Source organism: Patella vulgata, chromosome 2 (genome assembly GCF_932274485.2).
Source record: "Patella vulgata chromosome 2, xgPatVulg1.2, whole genome shotgun sequence".
Taxonomy (NCBI): domain Eukaryota; kingdom Metazoa; phylum Mollusca; class Gastropoda; family Patellidae; genus Patella; species Patella vulgata.
In genome coordinates this window covers 2,392,324-2,415,511 of record NC_065880.2, presented here as the reverse complement: position 1 = coordinate 2,415,511, position 23,188 = coordinate 2,392,324, and the positions used below count along the sequence as shown (strand labels likewise).

Below are 23,188 nucleotides of genomic sequence, written 5' to 3'. Positions count from 1 at the left end.
AGGAACGGAAGAGCAATACTTATGGAAGAAGAATTACTAATTTCATTTGGCACGCTTCGATGAATATTCTCTCTATGTTTTCTATCAAATAGTTTGTCTTATTTATGATAATATAAATTCATTTCCATCGACAATATGTCTAACACTACTTACCGAGCACACACCATCTTATTTCGAATGGTTTCCTTATGTATGGTCAGTACCATCTTGCGACTCGGCAATGTTATACATATGTTGTTTTCCTTCATACTGAAGTCTTCAAGCGCTTCCTGAAGTATGGATAGACTGTTAGTGTTTGTATTTAAAATTAAATCAAATTAAATGCAGATGTAATGAGTGACTTATATATCGGGTAAACAAATAAATATAAATGAATACATGCTTTCTGCATTTATATACGTTCCCTAAAGAGAACACGTCGTCTGCTTTTCATAGAAAGAGCACGTTCGTCTGCTGAATGCTTTGGTATATTCAGTGGTAATGACTTTTTGGACTTGCTGTTCACACATTATATTCTTTTATGATCGTTGACCATTCGGCGGACCAAAGAAATATTGCTGGGTTACAGCTCATGTAAGACTTTTTTCCTCCAGAAAATGTAGACTACAAAAGTTCGTCCACCGCGATTCTGTACGAAGATTTTTATTTCGAATCAATTGTACCCACTTTTTCGGTCTCTTATCTTCGACTGGCAGTTGATAAAAGCTCAACATTGGCTTCTCTTTGTTGACGAGACACAATGCGGTACACAACAATTCACTTTCGGAATTGTTAAAATAATATGTTTGTCCACAAGCTATTCAATGTAAACAATGGCGAAGTTGACCCCGGGCTAAGACCACAATGTCTTTTGATAAACAAGCGATGACGTAGTTAGGGGTTAGGACTGTTTGGACCCAACAGCTTGCTAAGACTGGTCGTGATATCCTGTATATTACACGTATAAATCCAGTAAATGCTTTGTAATTTAATTTAGAATTCTATATTGTAAACACTTTCTTTTTGTAATAATTGATCTGTTTTTCAGCAAGGGTTGTGTGCAGGTGACTTTCAGTCTGATCTCTTTAGATTCCAACAAGAGTGAAAGTCAACTTCGTCGGATTTTAGAATCAGCAGTGAAGTCTGGTTTTATTGGAAGAAAAAAAGTATCGTCAGAGGGATTTTCATTTGAAAAGGTCGAAGAAGGTATTTCATATTTCTTAATTTGTAGGTATTCTATTCGACATTAGCACTTCCAATTGTTTTTATTATACGCTCACTTTGGAATATGACCGTATATTGTCGTCACTCCTGTCAGTTCTGCAGTCCATAGTCCTCAAGTGCATGGACGCTTTCAGGCTAAAGTTACACAGTATTTATGTTCACGAGATGAAGACGCACGTGACCAATTCCAAACATATTATACACCTGTTGGAGATGGAAAGTGCTTATCCGACTGAGTTAACATGGGTGCACACAAAGGGGCCTGTTGATTGTCAACGATTTCCGAAATTATTATTGAAGTTAGGACCCTTGATCTAGTTTTAGACAAATCTGATGTGATGTAAGCCGTACAGGATCAAGATGTCACCCGATTAATACAAAGTTGTTAGTTTCATGCGAGAAGAAACCTATTTATTCAAAAAGCTAAGGCTACCGGTACTGGGCAGGTGACCCTACGTCTTGTCATGTACAAGCGGGAAATCGAAACCATGCCACTTGACTCAATAACAGACCCTATGATCTAACGCGCACGGGCTAAACAATTCGACAGCTAGTCAATCTAGCTTCTGTGGGAATTTGTTTTCTTGGCTGACAATTTACCTTCACCAAGTGACTAGTTTTGTCACAATATCATTACTGGTCAGCGTATATTTTATTACTTGGTCAACTGTATTGATAAATTCTTCTGTTGAAGGTGATGAACATATCAGCACGGAGGAACAACAGGATATTCAAAATCAATTCAGGAACCTAAAGCACAAGTTGAAAATTGTGGAAGAGGAGAATTCTAACTTGAGAAAACGAGTGAGGGAATTAGAAGATGAATGCAACAAGTTAAAAATACGTCTAGAAGAGGTTGAACACGGTAAGCATATATTTGATATTATAATGGAACATTTTCACATTTTGTCCAGCAGACTTAAATTTTACCGGATATATTTAAGTGTTTTTTCTGAAGGTCAATATCCTCTCAATAATATCACCATAATCGTAACGCAACTGGTCCGTGCTGAGAACAGACCAAAAGGATCATGCTAGTTCTAGAACTGAATTCTCCTGGGTACTAATTCCCGTCGTTAGACTAGAAGAACCTTTGCAACGACTCAACCCCCGCCCCTTCAATGACCAGATCTTAGATGATCACAGCTGACGGTATGTGAAAAATAGAATTTATGAGGAGATTTAAAAGCATGCAACTGTCTATTATTATCTGTTGATTAGGACCGCGATCACTGAGGTATGGGGTTTATGATAACTGACATACAAATATATACTATTCAAAAAAAGTAGGGGATATTTGATTTTTAAGTGTTATTAAAGTCACCTAATGAAACTGACGAAGAAACAAATGACAAAATGAAATGAAGTTCACATTCATCGATTTATTCCAAATGATCGTTAGACTAAGTAAGGCACAGACTGACCATTATAAGGGTAAAATGATACCCGGGGTCAAACAGCAAAGTTACCACAGCATCACAACCAAGTCAGTAACGGGTAAATCCTCCTCTGTTTGCCAAACAAGCATTGATCCGACGTGGCATACTCCTAATGAGACGTCTAAGGTCATTTTGGTCCAGATTGTCCCATTCCTGTTGCAACGCATCAGCAAGTTCTTGGACATTGGCAGGACGTTGTTGACGTTGACGTAACCTCTATCCAAGCATGTCCCAGACATGCTCGATGGGGGAGAGGTCGGGACTCAGTGCTGGCCAAGGTAATGGGGTGATGTTCTGTTGTTGGAGGTAACCTGTAACGATCCTGGCCCTGTGACATCTTGCGTTGTCATCCTGGAAGATGAAACGGCGGCCATGACGTCGTGCGAACGGCACAACATGGACTGCCAAGTTGTTGTCCCGGTAGTACTGGCCTGTAACACGCCCTGCAACAACATGTAAAGCCGTTCTTCCAGCAACAGTGATGCCTCCCCACACCATAACAGAACCACCCCCAAATCGATCATGTCTGATGACGTTAACGTCTTGGAAGCGCTCGTTTCGACGACGCCCCACCCTCCTACGTCTGTCCAAAAAATCAACAGTGAACCTTGACTCATCTGAAAACATTACATTGCTCCAGCGTCGATTATCCCAGTGTTGACGATCCCTACACCAACGACGTCTTGACTGAATGTGATGATCTCTCAAACAAGGGATCACGCGAGGACGTCGGGCGCGAGGGTGACCCCTATGCAGTCGATTCCGAATCGTCTGGCCACTCACTCTCACACCAGTGTCTGTTTGAAGACGAGCGCTGATCTGATTTGCTGTGATGACACGATTTCTCAAGGCCAAGGTACGGATAAATCGATCCTGGGCTTGAGTTGTCGCCCTTGGTCGACCTGAGCGTGGTCTGTCCTGTACAGATTGTGTATCACGGTATCGGGACCATAGCCTGCTTATGACAGACTGAGAAACATTCATCGTCCGCGCCACAACCGCCTGTGTTGTGCCGATCTGTAGCATGCCAAGGGCACGTAACCTTTCATTTTGGGTAAGCCGACGCATATCAAAATTTGTTTTCTGGTCACTAAAACAATTAAACTGATGTTTCCACCCTGGAATTCAATGCCACAATGACTGTAACATTCAAAGTCAGAGTCGTGCAAATCTTGGGTTGGACCCCCATGATGATCCCAAGCATCACCTGCATTCCATGCGGTAGCTATTGGTGCGTTTGGGCGTCACATGTAACTGGAAATGTTTCTTCTGTTAGGTTCTATAGTGACTTTTTTCGTAGTCATTTGCATATTTTAGTATTATGCCCCGAAAATCAAATATCCCCTACTTTTTTTGAATAGTATACTATTATAGATTGTAATATTTTTTAGTGATTGCCAGCCTCATTCTTTGTCCACCACATATGGTCTGTCTGTCTTTCCTTTTTATACGCCCACATTTTTATGTGGACGTACATTGTTGTCGCCCGTCTTTTTATCCGTCACACTTTTTTCGACACAATATTTAATAACTCCCTTCTTATTGAGCTAGAATGTTCAAACTTGGTGTAGGTGTTTATCAGACATTCAGGCGAATGCCTAGATGGAGTTCGAAGCCGAGCATTTTCTGCTTAGAGTAAGCAGAGATTAGCAATTAGCTGATGCTTTGGGGGCTTGGGAGGGGGGCGTTGGATGGCCGAATGGTTAGCACGTGGGTGCTGTATAATAAGCTCTGTCATTGAGTCAATTGGTGTGGTTTCGATGCCCAACTTGTACGTGGCAAGGAGTAGGGTCGTCTGTCCAATCTCGTGTGTTTTTTCCGGGTACCTCTCACTGCCAAATTGATTGAACCATATGTTAGTCCCGAATTGGCCTGGTTTGTGTCGAGTGGACGTTAAACACCATTTCTCTCTTTATCTCTCTGATGCTTTGGGGCACGCTATCCTTAGTTCTAATTAAGTGGTGAAACTTCGCGTATAGTTTCATTACATCAATACCTTACTTAACAAAATTCGATGCTCAGCATTTTCTGCTTAAGCAAAGTGGAGACTTCAATCTGATTGGTCGAGACTTTGGAACACAATAACTCTCCTAAATGAGGTAGAATGCCTTCGATCATGCGCATGTTTCACTATGACTAAGCAGAGATAAGCAATTTGATTGGTTGAGACGTTAGAAACAATAACTTCGGTTCTAATTGGGTGAGTGATGAAATACCTTGATTAAGTTCGATGATGAAAATATTCTGCTTAGGCTAAGTAGCGATAAGCAATTTAATTGGTCAAGACTTTGGAACATCTTGAGTACAATGATTAACATTTCCCGCTTTCGCTAAACAGAGCTCATGTTCCTGAAGCAACGATCGCGAGTTTTACAACATCTAACCGTTGCTTCAGTACTGGGCAATTACCGAAATTTTGCGCTCGTTATGTTAACACGTGATCAATTAGCATTGTCCAATCAGGGGTCGTCGCACATAACACAATGTAAACAAATATGGCGGCCTCCATCGAAACTCTTTGTTGATCAGGTATGATTTCCAGCAACCTTGACATTGATCGAACCTTGAACTTTGCAACTCGATTGTCACATGTAGACTGTTCCTTGTCTTTATAAATTGTGTATCTTATCTTATCTACGTATATCAGAACATTGACAAATGGCGGGTCCACGTGTGAGTCTCCTACCTGATTAACCAGATACTTGTGATAAAACAACTACTTGACGTCTGTGACTATTACAAAACAATAGTTACCTCCCATTAATAGTAAATAGATTTCGGAATCTACATTGCATGTCAACCTGTTGTTATCCGATTTTAATGAAACTTAAAACAATAGTCACATATATTATATGTTTGTATCCCACAGATCTCGTTTCCTTTCGATATTTGCACATTTTGGACCGTAACATCATGGATTGTGGCCCTTGGTTGTACGACAAAACACATTTATAGCTTGAGGACATTCTAGAGGTCACAATTTGTATTCGATTGTAAAAACTGTTCAGTTATCTCAGACGTGCTCTACATACTTTAGTTTCGAAGATACCTTTTGGGAACATGTTGAAAATAAAAACGAAATCAGATTGTGTTAGATAACGTTGGTATGTAATCTAGTTCCGCTTTGGTATTAATGAAACACTATTTTTGTAATTGAATCATTTTGTATTGAAGATGACCCCAAAGATGAAACAATGGTACAGACAGATCAGAGTGACAGAATAAAAACAGACATCAAAAATAAAGTTTATACCGATATTGAAGAAGTGGCTAAACCTCATATATCTGGTAAGTACAGAAAGTGACATGTTGGTGATTAGAACTCAGTGATTCCTTTAACTGGAGTACTTGGATTGAAAAATCAGAAACAGTTATAATTATGAACGTGTCCGCGATAAAGCCATGCAGGAAGTGATAAGGCTCAAGTTTGGGATTTTATCCATTTTTGTCTATTGGCTTACCTAGAGCCTAAACATACGTATATAAAATATATATTAGACTGACTGATCCACCCAGAGTCATGGAAATGCTGAGATGGGTTTTCCGGTTTTGAAAATGGCAAATATCTGTATTTTCACTTGTTTTTCTTACCACCAATTTCAGTACTTAATATCTCATTGATGCGAAGAGCCAACTTACATCTGTAACAATATTTATCGGTTGTAAAGGGAGATAACTGCGAAAATACTTCAATTTTCTGCAAATTATCGAAATGAAATGAAATGGGTGTTAACGTCCTACTGTTCTGCTCCTAAACTGGGATAATGGAGACGGGCATACGCCATACAGTGTGCTATGAGGGGAATTTTGCCCGGGCAGCGGCACTACGGTCTACTCTTATATCGAATTCCAACTGCCAATGGATCTTTTACATGCACGCGAATATGTACACGGGACCTCCCATCCGAACAACTAGACAGCTATCCTTGTCAGGACCTTCTGGATGAACTTTCTCGGCCAATGCAGGGATCGAACACCCGACCATTCGGACCAAGACCAGTCGGACCAAAGACATGTCGAACCAACATAACGCCATTCAGACCAAAATAGAAGCCCAAGACCAGTTTGACCAGCTGATAGACCACTCTGAACCAAGATTAGAATTTTACCCGGATTAACATTAGAAGACCATTCGGACCAAGTTTTGAAGACCATTCGGACCAATAATATAAGACAATTCGCACCAAGACCAGTTGGACGAACAGACGACAACTAAAACAGAAGACCACTCCGACCAAGACCACTCGGGGCAAGACAGAAGCCCATTCGGACCAAGACCGATTAGAAGACCACTCAGGCTGAGATTAGAAGACCACCCGGACATTGATTAGAAGAGCATTGGGACTAAGATAAGAAGACCACTCGGGCCGAGATTAGAAGAGCATTCCGACCACGATTGATTAGAAGGCCACTCGGGCCAAATTAAAATAAACGACTACTCAATATATTGTTATTTATTTATTTAGAAGACCAATTGTTGATCAGCCATGCACCAAAATAATGTTTTCTTGAATTTTTGTTGTTGATAGCCTTCATCGTCAAGGCTCTCTCAGTCATGCTTAAATTAAAAGAGGCATCAACCCCTAAAGTGAAGACCATGTGTTGAGGTTAGTCCTTTCAGTTGCTGGTACTTGATAACTGTCCTATAGCCAGTTTTGTAGTATTTCAATTGATAGGTTCACAAGATGGTCTGGTACGAAGACAATAATAACACTATAGTTGTAGTTCTTATGTCTATGATTCATTCAATGATGATACTTGTTGGTGGCAAACGTTTGTTTCAACCCAATTGATCTATCCTGATCTAGGCTTAGAACTTTTCAGACCGTCATCGTATCATAAACTTATAAGACCACTCAACCTAATATTTTGGTTAACAAATACTATCTTTATTATATTTTACGGGTAAGTATTTTTGCATATTTGATTTAACCGATGAATGTTTTTGAAAAAGGCCAACTCAAACCACGTCAGAAAATATTAACGTGAATAGCGTGGTTATTAAAAGGCTCTACCAAACGATAAAACATTGATAGAAAGAAAAGACGAAAAAATAAAAAACTTATTAAAGTTCTTATTTCGCTTAAAGATACTTTCTCAGAAAACTATTTATCGGGTAGTTATTTCCAATAAAAGTATGGCAATTGTGGTATATATGGAAAGTAGAAACATCCAATCTTACTAGAAAAATACTGGATTTCCTGAAAAACACCCATGGAGCGAATACGGGACAAAAAAAGAAGGGTTTTCCTAATCGGCAACCCGGGTGACGTCAAAGGTTGAACGCGAAGATTGTCTGATCTCTCAGCGTTAGTGAGCGCTTGATGTATATGTTGATAAACTTGATGGTGAGTGGACTAGTAAAAAATTGAGAGACTTAAACGTACAACATTTTCTGAGATAAAAATTACGGAAATGACGTGGGCAGTGATAATCCGAGAATTTAATTAGGCTTCAATATTTATGATAAATGGACAGCGATTAAAGACAACATCGTCTTGTATATGCAAGGTCACGTGACACCAACATGACTTATTTTAATAGATTTTTAAATCGTGGGGTATTTTCTCGCGAAAATGTTTTGAGAAGGATTTAAAGCACAATTATGATAGATTAATTAGTTTGAATATGTTTTTAGTCCAAATAAATCATCAAATCAAATAGTTTGTAAAGGGAAGGTATCTTTAATGGTTAATCCAGCCCTGTGTTCTTTGGTAACCATAGATTCTGGTAAAAGTAGTATATTAAAAACGGAATAATATGTTGATGAATTTAATTGAAAATATTTACACGACATGCACGATTATTCAAAGTATCTACCGATTTTAATGACAAAACGTAAACTGATCTTTGACACGCATTCCACGACAAGCTTGCAATAAAAGGCAGTACAAATCGATAAATATAGTACACACAAAGAATAGTCTTTTCCGAAATACAAGTATACGAATTAATAACTATTCAGTTGTTGATGACTCGTTGAGATTTTTTTCTATGCTTCATGATGAGATGATAAGAAAGTTAAAAAGAAAACAAATGTAGAAAAACAAACATAAATATCAATTTATTAAAATAACACTTTAATATTAAAACAAACACTATTATCAATTTATTAAAACAACACTGTATTATTTCAAAAACATTGGTTGAAGTGGTCTTCTCTCTTGGTCCGAGTGGTCATCTATCTTGGTCCGAGCGATCTTCTGCCTTGGTGCGAGTGATATACGGTCTTGGTCCGAGTGATCTTCTATCTTGGTCCGAGTGGTCTATTAACTGATCCGGCCGGTTTTGGTCCGAGTGGTATTTGGCCTGAGTTGTCATGCATTCATTTGTTTTGGGTTTTCAATGTTAACGTTCTCTTGTTTATCCAAATTCGGAATTTTTGTACGGAAACAAATGAACACTCACTACGATTTGGGTCTATTCGTTTATTTCGTAATTTGCAACCTGACAAAATCTGCTCCAAGATTCAATTGAATCTGAGGTCTCCTAGCATTCGCAACACAGCTTAGTTTTTGAACGGCCATTCCCGTGTACATGTGCCTAAAGTGTGCAGCACAATTTGGTTTAAACATGTGTGCATTTATATTTCTGTAAACCTATAGACAAATAGGTCTATTGATATTGGTATTTATATGTGAACATGCCTTTGTAAATTTAAATTTGTATTCCATTAAAGAAATAAACATGCTCGAAAGAACGTTTATTTTAGAAAAGTTTCATGGAACAATTGGAGTATTAAGTAAAGAATGACAGGCTATTTCAATCAATCCAAATGATTAAATATGCAATAGTTGATCAAGTTATCAACAGATTTGAGATGTACACTGATATCTTAAAGTTGGGTTTGCATAAGTGATTACAAACTAGATGATACATAAGAACAATTTCAAATTATAGATCACGTTCCTTCTTGTATGGTAGCATTTACACAAGAATAAATATGCTGATTATTTTAATATGTATTTCCTATAACTTTATAGGGACTGAAAGCGATCGATAACATTAACAAAAACACATCTCATCGTGACCAACGCCCTCTGAATCAACATGCGGGTATGTTAGATCAACTTTCGTAACTGAACGACGTATTTTACAACACTCTTAAATAATATACATTTATATGTACAGTATAACATCTATCTTATCAGAAATCTGGTTAAAACAGTCAATATTGTCATGTCAGCTGTTATACGACAGAAATGCGAGGTTTTCAAAGATAAATTAAGTTAAAAATTAAGGTAGCCTAATCAGCACAGGTGTATTCACTTTATCAAACATGACCTTTTAAGTTATTTCACAAATCGATTGATAATAAATAATACTCATTATTTACCAAACACAGATCTGTAATGTAGAACTAAAAACAACTAAATCTTCAGTAGTGTTTTGTAAAATTTGCCTTCTGAAAATTAACCGATTGGTTTAAAGAAAACAGTATAAAATGAATTGTTAAAATACTGGCAGAACTCGAACACCAAGGATTAAAGTCATCTCGATAGTTTTTAAATGTACTTTCTAAACTCGTCAAAGAGGACTTCCAAAACATGGATCAGTGTTGAATTAAGATTCAGATCAGAATTAAATTTCGTTAGGATATCAATGACGAATCATTTTCAGTTTTGATTAGAGATTCAAACGGTGTGATTTACCTTTAACAAAGTTTTTAGTATTTGTGTTTTTGGAAAAAAATTATTTCATTTATCAGAGTTCATATCAAGATCATTAATGCGCCACACCGGGACAGTAATTAATTTATCAATCAAGTCCAAAACCTGGCACTCTATGACATAGCTGAATTTTAATATCTAAAAATATGTTTTGGGTTAATCTGTTTTCTCTTCCAAATCACCAAGAAAATATTATATGCTTAGCCATGTGATTTAAAATTGCGGCCCTGTGGAAAAGATTATTGGCGTTAGCGACAATTGTGAAATCTTAAGGTACTTGAGATATAACTTAAAACGGAAATAAAAACCCGACTTTTCGTCCACACCCTATGTAAAGGCTTTAAAGAAACACCCATATCTGTTTCACAAAAATGAAAAATCGGTTTTAAACATTTGGGCCAAATTCGTTTTAAAATACAGTTCCTAAAATTTCTTTATTTCAGTCGCACTTTTATCGGCCAAACCATTTCATAGATGAAGACGGCAAACGAACTGATTTATATTTAAGTGAATGTTTCGCTCTGAATCTGATAATCTGACCAGATGCATCGTTCGTTCGTTACTGGAGTATTACGTCCACTTCCACCTAAGGTGATATCGCAGACAAACCAGATGCATGGATGTAATTTAGTTTTATCCCAGCTACACTTAAGAATAACCAACCAATCACAGATAACCTGATAAACAACCTTTTCAGAAGAAGACAGTCTTCAAAACTGAAAGACTTCAATCAGTTTTCCTATTCAGTTAGGGGACATCTCACTTTCCCCACATCTATTGTTTAGAGTCAAGGTCCACTAGGCCATGACTGATTAACCAACAAAGGGGGTTTAAGGGGATTTAAAGTATAGTCTGTAATAAGTTTGTGACACTTCAACATAGTAAATAAATACCTTTTTATAGTATAAATATTTATAAAGTTTGATATATAATAAGTACAGATATATAATAAACAAATACATATATTAACTAAATAAATAAATAAACAAATATATAAAAAAAATATATATATTATATATGCATATATTAACTAAAAAAACAAATACATATATTAACTGAATAAATAAATACATTCTTATAGTATATATATTTATAACAGTTTATAAACATGACATTATATATGCATATATTAATTAAAAAAACAAATACATATATTAACTAAAAAAACAAATACATATATTAACTGAATAAATAAATACATTTTTATAGTATATATATTTATAACAGTTTATAAACATGACATTATACATGCATATATTAACTAAAAAAACCAAATACATATATTAACTAAATAAATAAATACATTTTTATAGTAAATATATTTATAACAGTTTATAAACATGACAATTCACAGTCCAACAAAATTCATAACTGCATTGAGGTATTCAATTGGGGCCTTGGCACCTGTTATTAATAAATTCTTCTCTTCTGCAATTCTCTCATCAAGACGGCGGACACTTTCTTCTTTTGGGAGCAAGTCTGCCCCCAGATTCTAATTGTCTGATGGTTAGTTCTACATCATCTTGTTCAGTCTTCATTAAGTCAAGGAACTTGTATATATTTGGATGGCCCGGACCAAGCTTCTTTAGTTTACAGTGCCAGCCTTCCAAATGATTTGTTGTTTTTGGCCCCACAGTGGCGAAATGGTTCCAGATTTCTCTGTCACCATCGATCCACTGCTCTGTAAAATAGTCGGCAAACTGGATGATTCGGGGATCGTCCGATTCGGATTCTTCTATGGCATAAAACCAGGCATCTTCTATGCCACGTGGTCGAACCAGGGCAAGGGCACAGGCACGCTTGATGAAGAGGGTGACAGATGGGTCAGTTTTAAACAAAGTCTGGAGGCCGTTCTTCTGTGCATTTCGCCACACTGCCTGGCGGAAATGGAAAAGGCAGACTTTCAAATCACAAGCAAATGAAGTACGGGCGGCATTTTGGGCGGCAACTTCGAAGTCGGTGACGATTGTTGTGGGGGCAAGGACGATGTTTTTCTCTTCAGCCTTCTCTTTGATGGTGTCGAAGAAAGTAAGGTATGTGGACTGCTTCATTCAGACCGTAGACTAGGGGACACATCTTATCGTTAATAAAGGCATGGATCGTGTAGAGCTGATAAAACAGGTGGTACAGGTTGTCTGGTGTAGCAAAGATTAGCATCTTCTCTTGCTGGGCCAGGAGGAACGGTTGTTGGGAAGATGTCAATTTGTAGGCTGGGCCAGGAGGTTGATTTCTGACGGTCTTAGCGGAAGAGGTGGGACGTCCTTGGCACGGGACCGGTATAGACTGGCTTTTAAGCTGTATAGTGTAGGGACTGTTGCCGCCATATCATGTCCTTCGCGGTGGTTGAAGGCTGAAACAATAAAAAGGGAATATATTAAAATCTAATATAATATTAAAAGAAACTAATTGTGTTACTAGATTCTCAATGAAAGGATAACTAAATAATGAAAGTACACTTCACTTAATCTTTTACATAAGCTTTTTCAGATCCAATAATTCCGTAATTGTAAATGAATAATCTATAAACCTTCATAATAAATATTGTTTCAAACAAAAGATTATAATTTTACCTCGAAGCTCTTCTTTGTACAACGAAGGTATAGCTCTGCAGTCAGCTCTGACTCTGGCCTTCATCTTCTCTAGTATAGTATAATAATGTGTAAAAAAGGTAGATTTAAAATGGAATAAAATATTAAATTAAACTGTTAATCCTCTGGTAAACCCTTAATCCTAATTAATCCCCATTGTTGTGTCGTTAATTATTTGATTAATCCCTTAACAATAAAACTGGCACAGTGGGAGTAAATCTTAGCAATGTATTTAAAGTTAACCAGAGCGTTCGCCATTTTGGAATAACCATTTGTGATTCAGATGAGCTATATATATCAATACATAAATAACACATACTTATGGAAAAACAGCTACTTATTTATTTGTGCGACGTTTCGAAGAGTATTCTCTCAACGTTATCAAGCTAATACAGTAATACAAGAATAATGAGATCAATATATACAGAAAACTGTAACAACAATTCATGAAACCATACAGGACAACAACAAGATCAAAGGGGTTTATTCTACAAAAACTAATTAAGAAACCTTTGTGAATTTTTATGAGTTTTATTATTTTTCATTTTTTTTTTCTAATATTATTATCAATTTATCAGTTATATCCACTCTATTTCTTAGAATTATTACACATACGGGTTACTCTAGTCTAATTGTACATTTAATTACACAGACATATAAAGTTAATTACCATTATCTAAATAAACCATGGTATATCATAATTGTATTGTAGGTACTATCCCATTCTGTCGGTAGTATTGTATCTATCATCATAGCTACCTAATTGCTTAACTATACTCAATGGCTACTCTTCACACTTAATTAGTTTTTGTAGAATAAACCCCTTTGATCTTGTTGTTGTCCTGTATGGTTTCATGAATTGTTGTTACAGTTTTCTGTATATATTGATCTCATTATTCTTGTATTACTGTATTAGCTTGATAACGTTGAGAGAATACTCTTCGAAACGTCGCCCAAATAAATAAGTAGCTGATTTTCCATAAGTATGTGTTTTTTATGTATTGCTCTACCCAGTTACTAAATGCCTCTTAAAGATTATATATATCAACTGATAAGCTGTGATTAAATATCAGTAGTTTAATTGGTTTTATTTCAAATTAATAATAATAATAATTTAATAATAATAATAATTTTATTTTAATCAGTGTCACCATCTTTACAAAAATACATTGCACAAATACATAGAAACAAAATTATTAAGATGCCAGCCGATAACGACTTATGAGACACTATACATATGCAAAACAATTAAAACATTCAACAGTATAGGTTAAAAAATGATAAATAGCAATAAAAGTGAGACACATACAATACAAATAACTACGTAAACGTTTAGGTTAAAAGAGCATTTTTCCTCTGTTCAAACATTCTATATATACAAGATGCAAAATGAGGTAAAATATCAGTAGTATTCAATTCTGAGGGGAAGTGATCCAGCTCTTAATATTGACAAAACTCGTCTGTGTGACCTATTCTTAACTACTTGAACAAACGGTTCCGTACCAAACAATGTTTTATATTTACGATATGATCTCAGTTTATTGCCATTTAGACAAGTCTTATCATCCCATAAGCTCTGTGACCAATGATCTATATCCTTTTCGGATAACTTTGTTTTAACATTATTGAGGCACACAATATCATTTTCATTGACTAAAACATCTAGCTCCTCACCTAACTTCAAAACCCGATAATCCCATGATGTTTTACGCCTAATGCTTCACTTATGCACATCTTTACATAAGTTACTTCCCTTTAGTTTAATTCTATTCCAGTAGCGAAATAGTTCTATTTTCAGAATGGTATCCCCCTGTAACCAGCCCATATCCCCCCGAGAAGCTATGTTGCTGCTCCGTTTAGTTAAACCCAAATAAAATTTACAGGCATTATTGTTAAGCACATTAATACATCTATGGGTATTGATTCCCCATATTCCAGATGCATATGTAAGGATAGGTAATACAAGGGCTTCATATAACTTATTATATACATTCAAATTAAAGCCACCAAATTGAGTGAACTTTGTTTTTATCACAGCTAATACCCTATTTGCTGATTTTGAGAGTTCTTTAGCACTAAATGAGTAGTCACAGAATTCATTGAGCCATATACCTAAGTATTTATATTCACTGGTGTATACGATATTTAAGTTATCACAATTAAATTTAACAGTGCACCTGTTGACACTAGGATTACGGAAATGGACAATTTTAGTTTTATCTTCATTTATGACTAACCTCCACTTACGACACCAATTGCTTAATACATCTAACAGTCGTTGTAGTTTGTTTTCATCTGGTGCTAAAAGAACTATATCATCTGCATATAATAATGCAGAGATCATTTTACCATCGATATCTATACCACATTCAATAGCATTCAGTTCCTTAACTAAATCATTTACATATATAGAAAATAATGTTGGTGATAAAACACAACCCTGTTTGACACCTTGAGTTACTTGAAACCATTCAGTTAATGAAGAGTTCACTTTAACGGAACAAGACACATTCTCATAAAGTGATACTATACTATCCAGAAATTTACCATGAATACCTAGAGTTTTTAATTTAAACAACAAACAGGATCTATTCAAACCATCGAAAGCTTTTTTGCAGTCAACAAAGCAGGCAAATGTTTGCTGTTTGGCTGATTTTCTATTGTTTATAATACTGTTCAACACATAAATGTGGTCGACACAATTTCTTTCTTTACGAAAACCGTTTTGTTCCTCTGCCAGGACGTCATTATCCTCTAACCACTGTGACAGTCTTCTATTCAGGATGTGTGTGTATACTTTGCTTGGGATAGATAATAAAGTGATTCCCCTATATGTCATTGGGTCCCATTTCTTTCCACTATCGTTCTTAGGGATCGGATTGATTATGCCTTTAAGCCACAATTCCGGAACTTTACCAGTTTCAAAGCACTTATTTATAATATTGTGTAATAAAACTATACAGGTCTCGTTGCGGATGCATTCACTGACTATATGGTCTATTCCTGCTGATTTTCCTAATTTCATATGATATACGGATTTTCGGACCTCGTGCTCGCCTATTCTCCCGTTTAAAGATTTACAGTCTTGTTCCAAAAATATGTGCCTACCGTTTTTTATATCCTCCAAGTGTGCAGCATCAAAATCGTCGCTTAATGGTACATTCAGCAAATTGTTGTAGTCGGCTTTCCACCTATCTAGAACAGCTCCATGATCTAAAATAAATCCGTTTTCAGTTTCTATTTTTAATGGAATTCCATTTCTCCTATCGTTAACGATTCCGATTTTTCCAAACTGTTTCCAAAAGTCTCTCTTATTTTGGTTACCATACGTTGAGATAAGCATGTCCTGTTGTTGTGCTTGGTATTGACGTTTATATCTACGATTAGTCTTATCAAAAGTTTTTCTTTTCACACAGAATTCTGTTCGAAGTTTCCTCCGTGAACCATGCTCAGTGCAGTTTAACCATGCCTTCTCTTTTTTACATACAATGTCCCACAGAGTGGATAGTTCCTCGTTCCAATACGGCTTAGATAAACACTTCCGTCTTTTTGTTGTAGCTGGTCCGGACGGTATCTTACGAAATGGCACGGCACGATTTTGTAACTCTGTTTCTATAATCTCTATAAACTTAGCATATGCAGTGTTTATGTTTTGAGTTTCATTCAGGTCTGTTTCAAGATCATTAATCCGTTCGGACAAAGCTTCTGCCGTTTTAAGAAAATTACTAGGTATCTTTCTCGTGTCATACCAATTATTATTACTGGCTGTTTTATTGGTACATGTCTCCGAATCCAGAATTTGTACATATATTGTCCACATCCCGCTCCGGTTTATAAGGTCTGACATGAGAAATATGTTGCAAGATTTACACCTAGATAACTGTTCGTTTGCTGTTAGTGCATAGTCAACCACCGACTTGCCCCGTTTTGATACACATGAAAAGTTATTTGAACCAATTTCACCATAAACTCGTCCATTTAACATAGACATATTGCAACTTGTCAAAAAGTCAATCAGTTTTTCGCCATATCCGTTACTTGTGTGGTCTAAGACATCCCTCGGTGGTATACCATCCACTCCTGCAATGAAGTCTTGTTCTTCACCACATCTAGAATTGAAGTCGCCCACAATATATAATAATCCTTCATTTTGGAAACAATATGTCTGTTGTAAGAGGTCATCAAAAAATTCATCAGCGTTACGACTCCTAATTTCCGGTGGGAGATAACACGAACAAATACAAATGTCACATTCGCTAAGAAATTTATGACGAAATTTTAGCCATAGGATATCTTTAGAGTCGTCTAAAACGTTCACATCATATACTTCGAATAATTCCAATTTTACCAATACACCTACACCCCCCGAGCCTCTTTTAGCATTTTATGCAACGCATTTCTATTTCGCCCATACCACTCGTAACCTGGAACATTGAGTTTATCGTTTCCCTTTAAAAATGTCTCACACAAACATAAAATATCAAAGTTTAAAAAGTTGAGGATTGAAGTGCGAATACTGTAGTTGTCAGAACGATCGTCACGTGACCACCCATTCACATTCCATGTACCGAGCCTGACGTTGTCCTATCTTCTTACGTTAACACCTTTCACATTTCTTGTTATTCTGCCTCTCACAATTTTATAATCCCGATCACCACCGACTATCTTCAAAATGTTCATTAAATTAGAGTTATTTGTTCTCACAGCACTTGGTAAGTCATGTTCAATATACACCCTATAGAAATTCTTAGTATCTTTCAGTCCCGATTTTGCCTTCATAATTCTCACCTTATGATCTGTTGTCTCTATTGTAGCTATTATAGGGCTGATTCGGTTGCTGTTCATCTGGGTTGGTATTCGTGATGCTTTGGTTACTTTAATGTCAGTTAATTCCAGGGCTTCAACAAACAGGCGATCAACAGTGTTCACTACTAAGTCTTCATCGCTCTCTTCACCTTGACAGGGCAACAGATTCTTAATCACCACATTCAGTTTACGTTCATTTATTACGTCATTATCACCCGAATTTCTAGTCACTTTTAAATCTTCCAAATCCTTTTCTAAATGTTTTATGTCCCTAGTAATTCCCTCTCTGATAGTCTTAGCTTCTTTTAACGCACCACATTCGCGATCACCACAGTCTATACTTTGTATTCTGCTTTCGATATCTAACTTGATCTTAGTCATTTCTTCTTTTATTTCACCCTTGAGCTTTAGTGAGAGGTTATCACTGATTTTCAATTCCATATTAGCAAATTCAGTTTTTAATTTCCTATCTATCACTGTTCCATTTTTGTTATATTATTATTAATCTTAGTCATTTCACTGTGCGTATCACTCATATGTCCCGTTAAATTACCTATCATTTTAATTATCTGATCGAACCTCGGATCGTCATTTTTTGTCGTTTTGGCCTTTTTTACCTGCTGTTCATCCACGTCTATATCTTCATCTACATCTCCGTTTATTCCACGTTTAAAGCTATGAGTTCTGACCCTAAATGGCTCCGATTTCTGCTTTTCGATTGAATCACAATGTATCTGGGCTGGTGTAGCCACTGTGCTGTTTTTAGATGCCATCACTTCGTTAACGTATTCTTCCGACGATGTCTTACTCAATAAACCACTTACTGTTAAATCCATTTAAAGTCACCGTGTATCCGCAACTAGAAGAAAACACCCAAACGGACAAGTAAATTTATTAGTAAACTGATTTCACTAATTTGCCCAATCTACTGATAGTGGGAAGTGTTCACCAGTAACAATAATTAGAGTGAGAAGATTACACCAGTCATACTAATTAATTAAAACAGACTATTGTCCTACACCCATGGTCTACTAACCTCCTAATCCTTTATCAAAACATTCAAATGTGGGGAAAGCGAGGTTAAACCTTCAATTAATATACGAGTAATATTGAGAACTAAGCCCATATAAAGACTAACACATTTCCACCATAATCCTAACAATACAATTCTAGATGCATACAATATATAATCCACCACCAAAACATTTATAAAAATTTATATTGGCTTAAAAACAAAAACTATAAACTTACTTATTTAAAACACCAACTAATAAAGTAACGGCCAGGCCATTCATTAACAACTTACAATTGACAGAGTCTCAAAACACAACCCTGTTACAATTCGCATTGTGACGGCTTCGTTAGATCATTAACCCTTTCGTGGCCGATGGGTCAGAAATTGGCTGAACACCATAAAAAGACAGTAATGGTGGATTTTAACGAAATTGCTTTGCAGGCGACAGTGTTTAGTCGTTCGGAGATGATGAAAAACTGGGCCTGTGTACATTTTGTTGTGCACGTAAAAGAACCCTTGGAGGCTGGACGTCGAAAAAGAGTAAAAGAAAACGCCGCTGGCCGAACAAAATCTCCCTCGTAAGATGGCTGTATAATTTACAGTGTAAGCGGTTATTATTTTAAAATATCTCCAATAATATTCATCCAAACGTTACCATTTTTCGATATGACAAGTACCATATATAAATATATTTAATACTCGTATGACATTGAATGATATCAATAACAGAAACAACAAATGCCATATTTCGGTTCTACATTTATATTAAAAACTGCTACATATAGGTTACATAGTTACAAGCATTATAATAAAGTCATTCTCTCAAACTCCATCCAGCCAAACTCGGCGAGTCTGCTGATAGAGAAACGCTACATCCTCTCCCTTCAAGAACTACATGGCTGTCTGCCATAGCGTCCAAATCCAGTTACTTGTTTATGCCGAGATTTCCGCTACTAATTATTCAATTGGCCAAATATTACGTAATTTTAATCATGTGGTTGGTCATGCCTCATGCCTTGCATACCAATAGGGTCTCATTACCAAATTTGGTCAACATGTCACATGCCATTAAGATGACGTATGATAAATGTGTTTATTAACCTATAGTTCAATTCATGTATCATATCAGCACAGATTTCCCTTATGTTTTCCTCACAATATTTCATAACCAATTTAATTTGCGTTTTAAATAAACTCATACCATAACTAATATACTGACAATGGAGAATAGAAATAAAACATGTAATTATCAAATTATAACTCATATTCTCTGGTGCACTTATATTCGTCTAATACAATTTCGCATAAATTATCAAATAGTATTACAGTATATATAACATTAGGACTCAAAGTATTTTTGGTGTAAAAGTGTAAGGGTCTATCTACCTAATTTTATGTATGGGTCCAAGTTTTCTTCTAGTGACCTCAGCCCTGTCGTGGAGAGTGGGTATAGAGATCAGTTGATTTCTTCTTTTTTTTTTTTTTTTTAAAAATGTAGTTTTCGTTGCTTTAATTACGCATGTAATAACTTTGTTTTGGATAATTTATTCTTCTTCAGGACGAAAAACATTGACCTGTAGAATCATAAGAATCATTGAAAAAAACATTGCATTTTTCAGCTATTTTGGTGACCATTATTTAATTCTGGCAACCATTTTTTTTTATCAGTATGTGAATTTCCCGAAAGTTTTAAATCAGAGGTTAGGTCACGATCTTGATAGCCTACATGAAGAACACATTATGCTCTGAAACCAACAGAAGTTAAGGGTCTATTTAATCATTGGAAATTAATTGACCCCTGCTCCTATGATTGTGATTGAGGGTGACAACTGATCTTGATATTTTGTTAATACGGTTACGTGCAATCATGTTTATTCCGATAGGAACATATTAATTTCAATGTTTTCTTCTCATAAGTCAACAAAATTTCGAAATCTCACAAAATATTCAAGTTTTATTATTTTTCAACATTTCAACAATAAATCATCTATAACATCTTTCAACATCTGATAAATATAAATTTCTTCTGGCAGAAAGACTGAGTGAATGAGATTCGCTGTAAAATAAAACAATAGAAACATTTTTAAGTAGCCTATCACAAATCAAAAGAGTTTCATGGATTATTTATCGTCAATAGGCCTACAATATGTAGTTATCTCTCTTGAATCAATATTTCTCAACTTTTTGTCTGTTATTCTATAGCAAAATGGTCCTGCAGGGGTCAGAGATCAAATCACAAAATTTTCCAACAACTTGATATTTTACAATTTGTCTACGAAGCTTTTATACCTTAATTCTAAAAAGGAATGGTCTAAATGGATGAGCATATTTAACCGGTGACTTTTCCTGAACTCAAAACCTAGGCTATTCATCTATTATATAAATTTCTACAATTTTCAATATCTCTCAACAGTGTTGTGCCTTGATTTCCCAAAAATTCAATACGACTGTGTTGCTAAGCAACATCATACGGTTCTGGTTCTAGCCTACTAACATTGCTCAAATAATTTTTTTTTATACCGGTAGGAGTCATTATGCATAATGATGACAGCAATATTCAAAAATAGTATAATCTGATTCGAAAGATGAATATTTACAAATGACCAATCAAACAAATCAAGCTAAATTGTATTTTATTTTAATAATTGTCAGGGAAATACGTCGATCTGGCCTTCAAATAATCTTAAACAATCACGTATGGTGTGTGTATGAAATAATTAGTACTGGGTATTTATGTTGTTTTTTCCAACACATTATTAGGTCCAACACATATTTAAACGAAGAAATTTACCTAGCAAAGGTTTTGGGTTATTTTTGGACATTGCACTGGTCCTGTCTCGAAACTCCAAGGGGGATCCGACAGTCAGTGCTCTCTATTTAGATACAATTAAGTATATGACCCCAGAATGATAACAAATCAAGAAAGCAGTGATTTTCTAGACTGAAAATATACATTTTTAAAAATGGCTGATCTGATCAGCGATAACTTGTCAATTATTGAAAAATAGCACATGGCGTCAATGTTTTTAACGTTCTAATTCAATTACGTCATTTGGCAAACGACCGTCGTCAAGTGACGTCATTCAGCAGACGACAGTCAACAAGAGATTTCATTTAGCAGAAGAATGTTGTGAAGACAGGTTGACTCAGTTGCAGAATTTTTTTCTTTCTTGTACATAATCTTGTACATGGAAATGTGGTCATATTACCGTTCGGCTATCAATCCGTCCGTCGTCCACAATTTAGTGAAACGATGAAGTCTATTTAATTACTTCAAGACTTAGACTAGAGTTATGGTCGGTGTTACACATTAGGCCTATGGCTATATCTATATGATATGGTTGAACCTTGTGAAAGCTGTAACGACTAAAGTATGTTTAATACATGTTACATAGGTACGGTAGCCTATATTTATAATCACTTGGTTTGATTACAATCTGTTCTGTGTCTTGTCAGAGTGGGGTTGTCTTCTGGGCTTTTATCAAATCTGGTCGTATATATATTGTCGTCACCCCAACGTGCGAATTCGCCTCCCGTGCGCCCCCTCCTGCCTGTGGTCTCTGGATCCGCTCTTTTGTTTCGTTGTCTGGCAGCCTATCTTTGTTTAAATAGTACGGTTCAGCACTTACTAATATATATGTTTCTATTACAGATACGGATGATACATATGATCACTTACTAATAGATGAAGAAAGCAAAGGGATGACAATTCCAGGTATGTCATTACGTTTTAGCCATTTTAATTAATAATTAAAGAAATGGCAAGTAAGTGTGAATTTAGGGGTGGGGCAAACGCTGCGCCCCCCCCCCCCCGCCACTATGTCGATCCAGTGGACGCACTTTAAAACAGATTCTTGTCTCACTCAGGTCACTGGAAAAATGGTATTCCGGGTTTCTAGTTTTCGAAATTTTCCGCAATGGTCGCTGGATCCGCCCTTGGTGTGCGTATGTTTCGTTGTCTGGCAACCCATCTTTGTTTACATGGTACGGTTCTTCTGTACTTACTAATATATCTTTCTTAGGAGGGGGCTTTTAGATTTAGAAATTTTCCCCCTCCTGTCCATGGTCCCTGGATCCGCCCTTGGTGTGAGTTTGTTTCATTGTCTGGCAACCTATCTTTGTTCTGTACTTACTAATATATATGTTTCTATTACAGATACTGATGAAGAAAGCAAAGGGATGACAATTCCAGGTATGTCATTACGTTTTAGCCATTTTAATTAATAATTGAAGAAATGGCAAGTAATTTTCTAGTTGAAGTGTTTTTAAGCCAGGGTTGTATATCTTTCACATGTTGTGACAAACCATGATCAAGGGTTATAAATATAATTAAAATAACTCAGGTGTATATCCTACTCGAAATTACCCCACCTGTACGTTCAGACAACAAAGATAACCTAGTTTAAAGATGGCCAGGGTTTTTAACCACCATCAGAACGATATATATGAACAGGTAATCAACTAGTA

At 36.1% G+C, this 23,188-nt stretch overlaps 1 protein-coding gene across 3 annotated transcripts in view; it reads left to right on the top strand.

Annotated features, from left to right (window-relative positions):
* Positions 1-23,188, top strand: part of LOC126811624 (uncharacterized) — a 104,046-nt gene that overhangs the window by 76,716 nt on the left and 4,142 nt on the right. For 2 of the 3 annotated variants that reach the window (XM_056098538.1, XM_056098537.1), the window contains exons 8-12: positions 1,028-1,185; positions 1,898-2,068; positions 5,817-5,930; positions 22,374-22,436; positions 22,878-22,913. In XM_056098538.1, coding sequence (XP_055954513.1) covers positions 1,028-1,185; positions 1,898-2,068; positions 5,817-5,930; positions 22,374-22,436; positions 22,878-22,913 — 542 coding nt within the window. The remainder of the gene's footprint in view (positions 1-1,027; positions 1,186-1,897; positions 2,069-5,816; positions 5,931-22,373; positions 22,437-22,877; positions 22,914-23,188) is intronic. The other variant, XM_056098539.1, reaches the window with a different exon arrangement.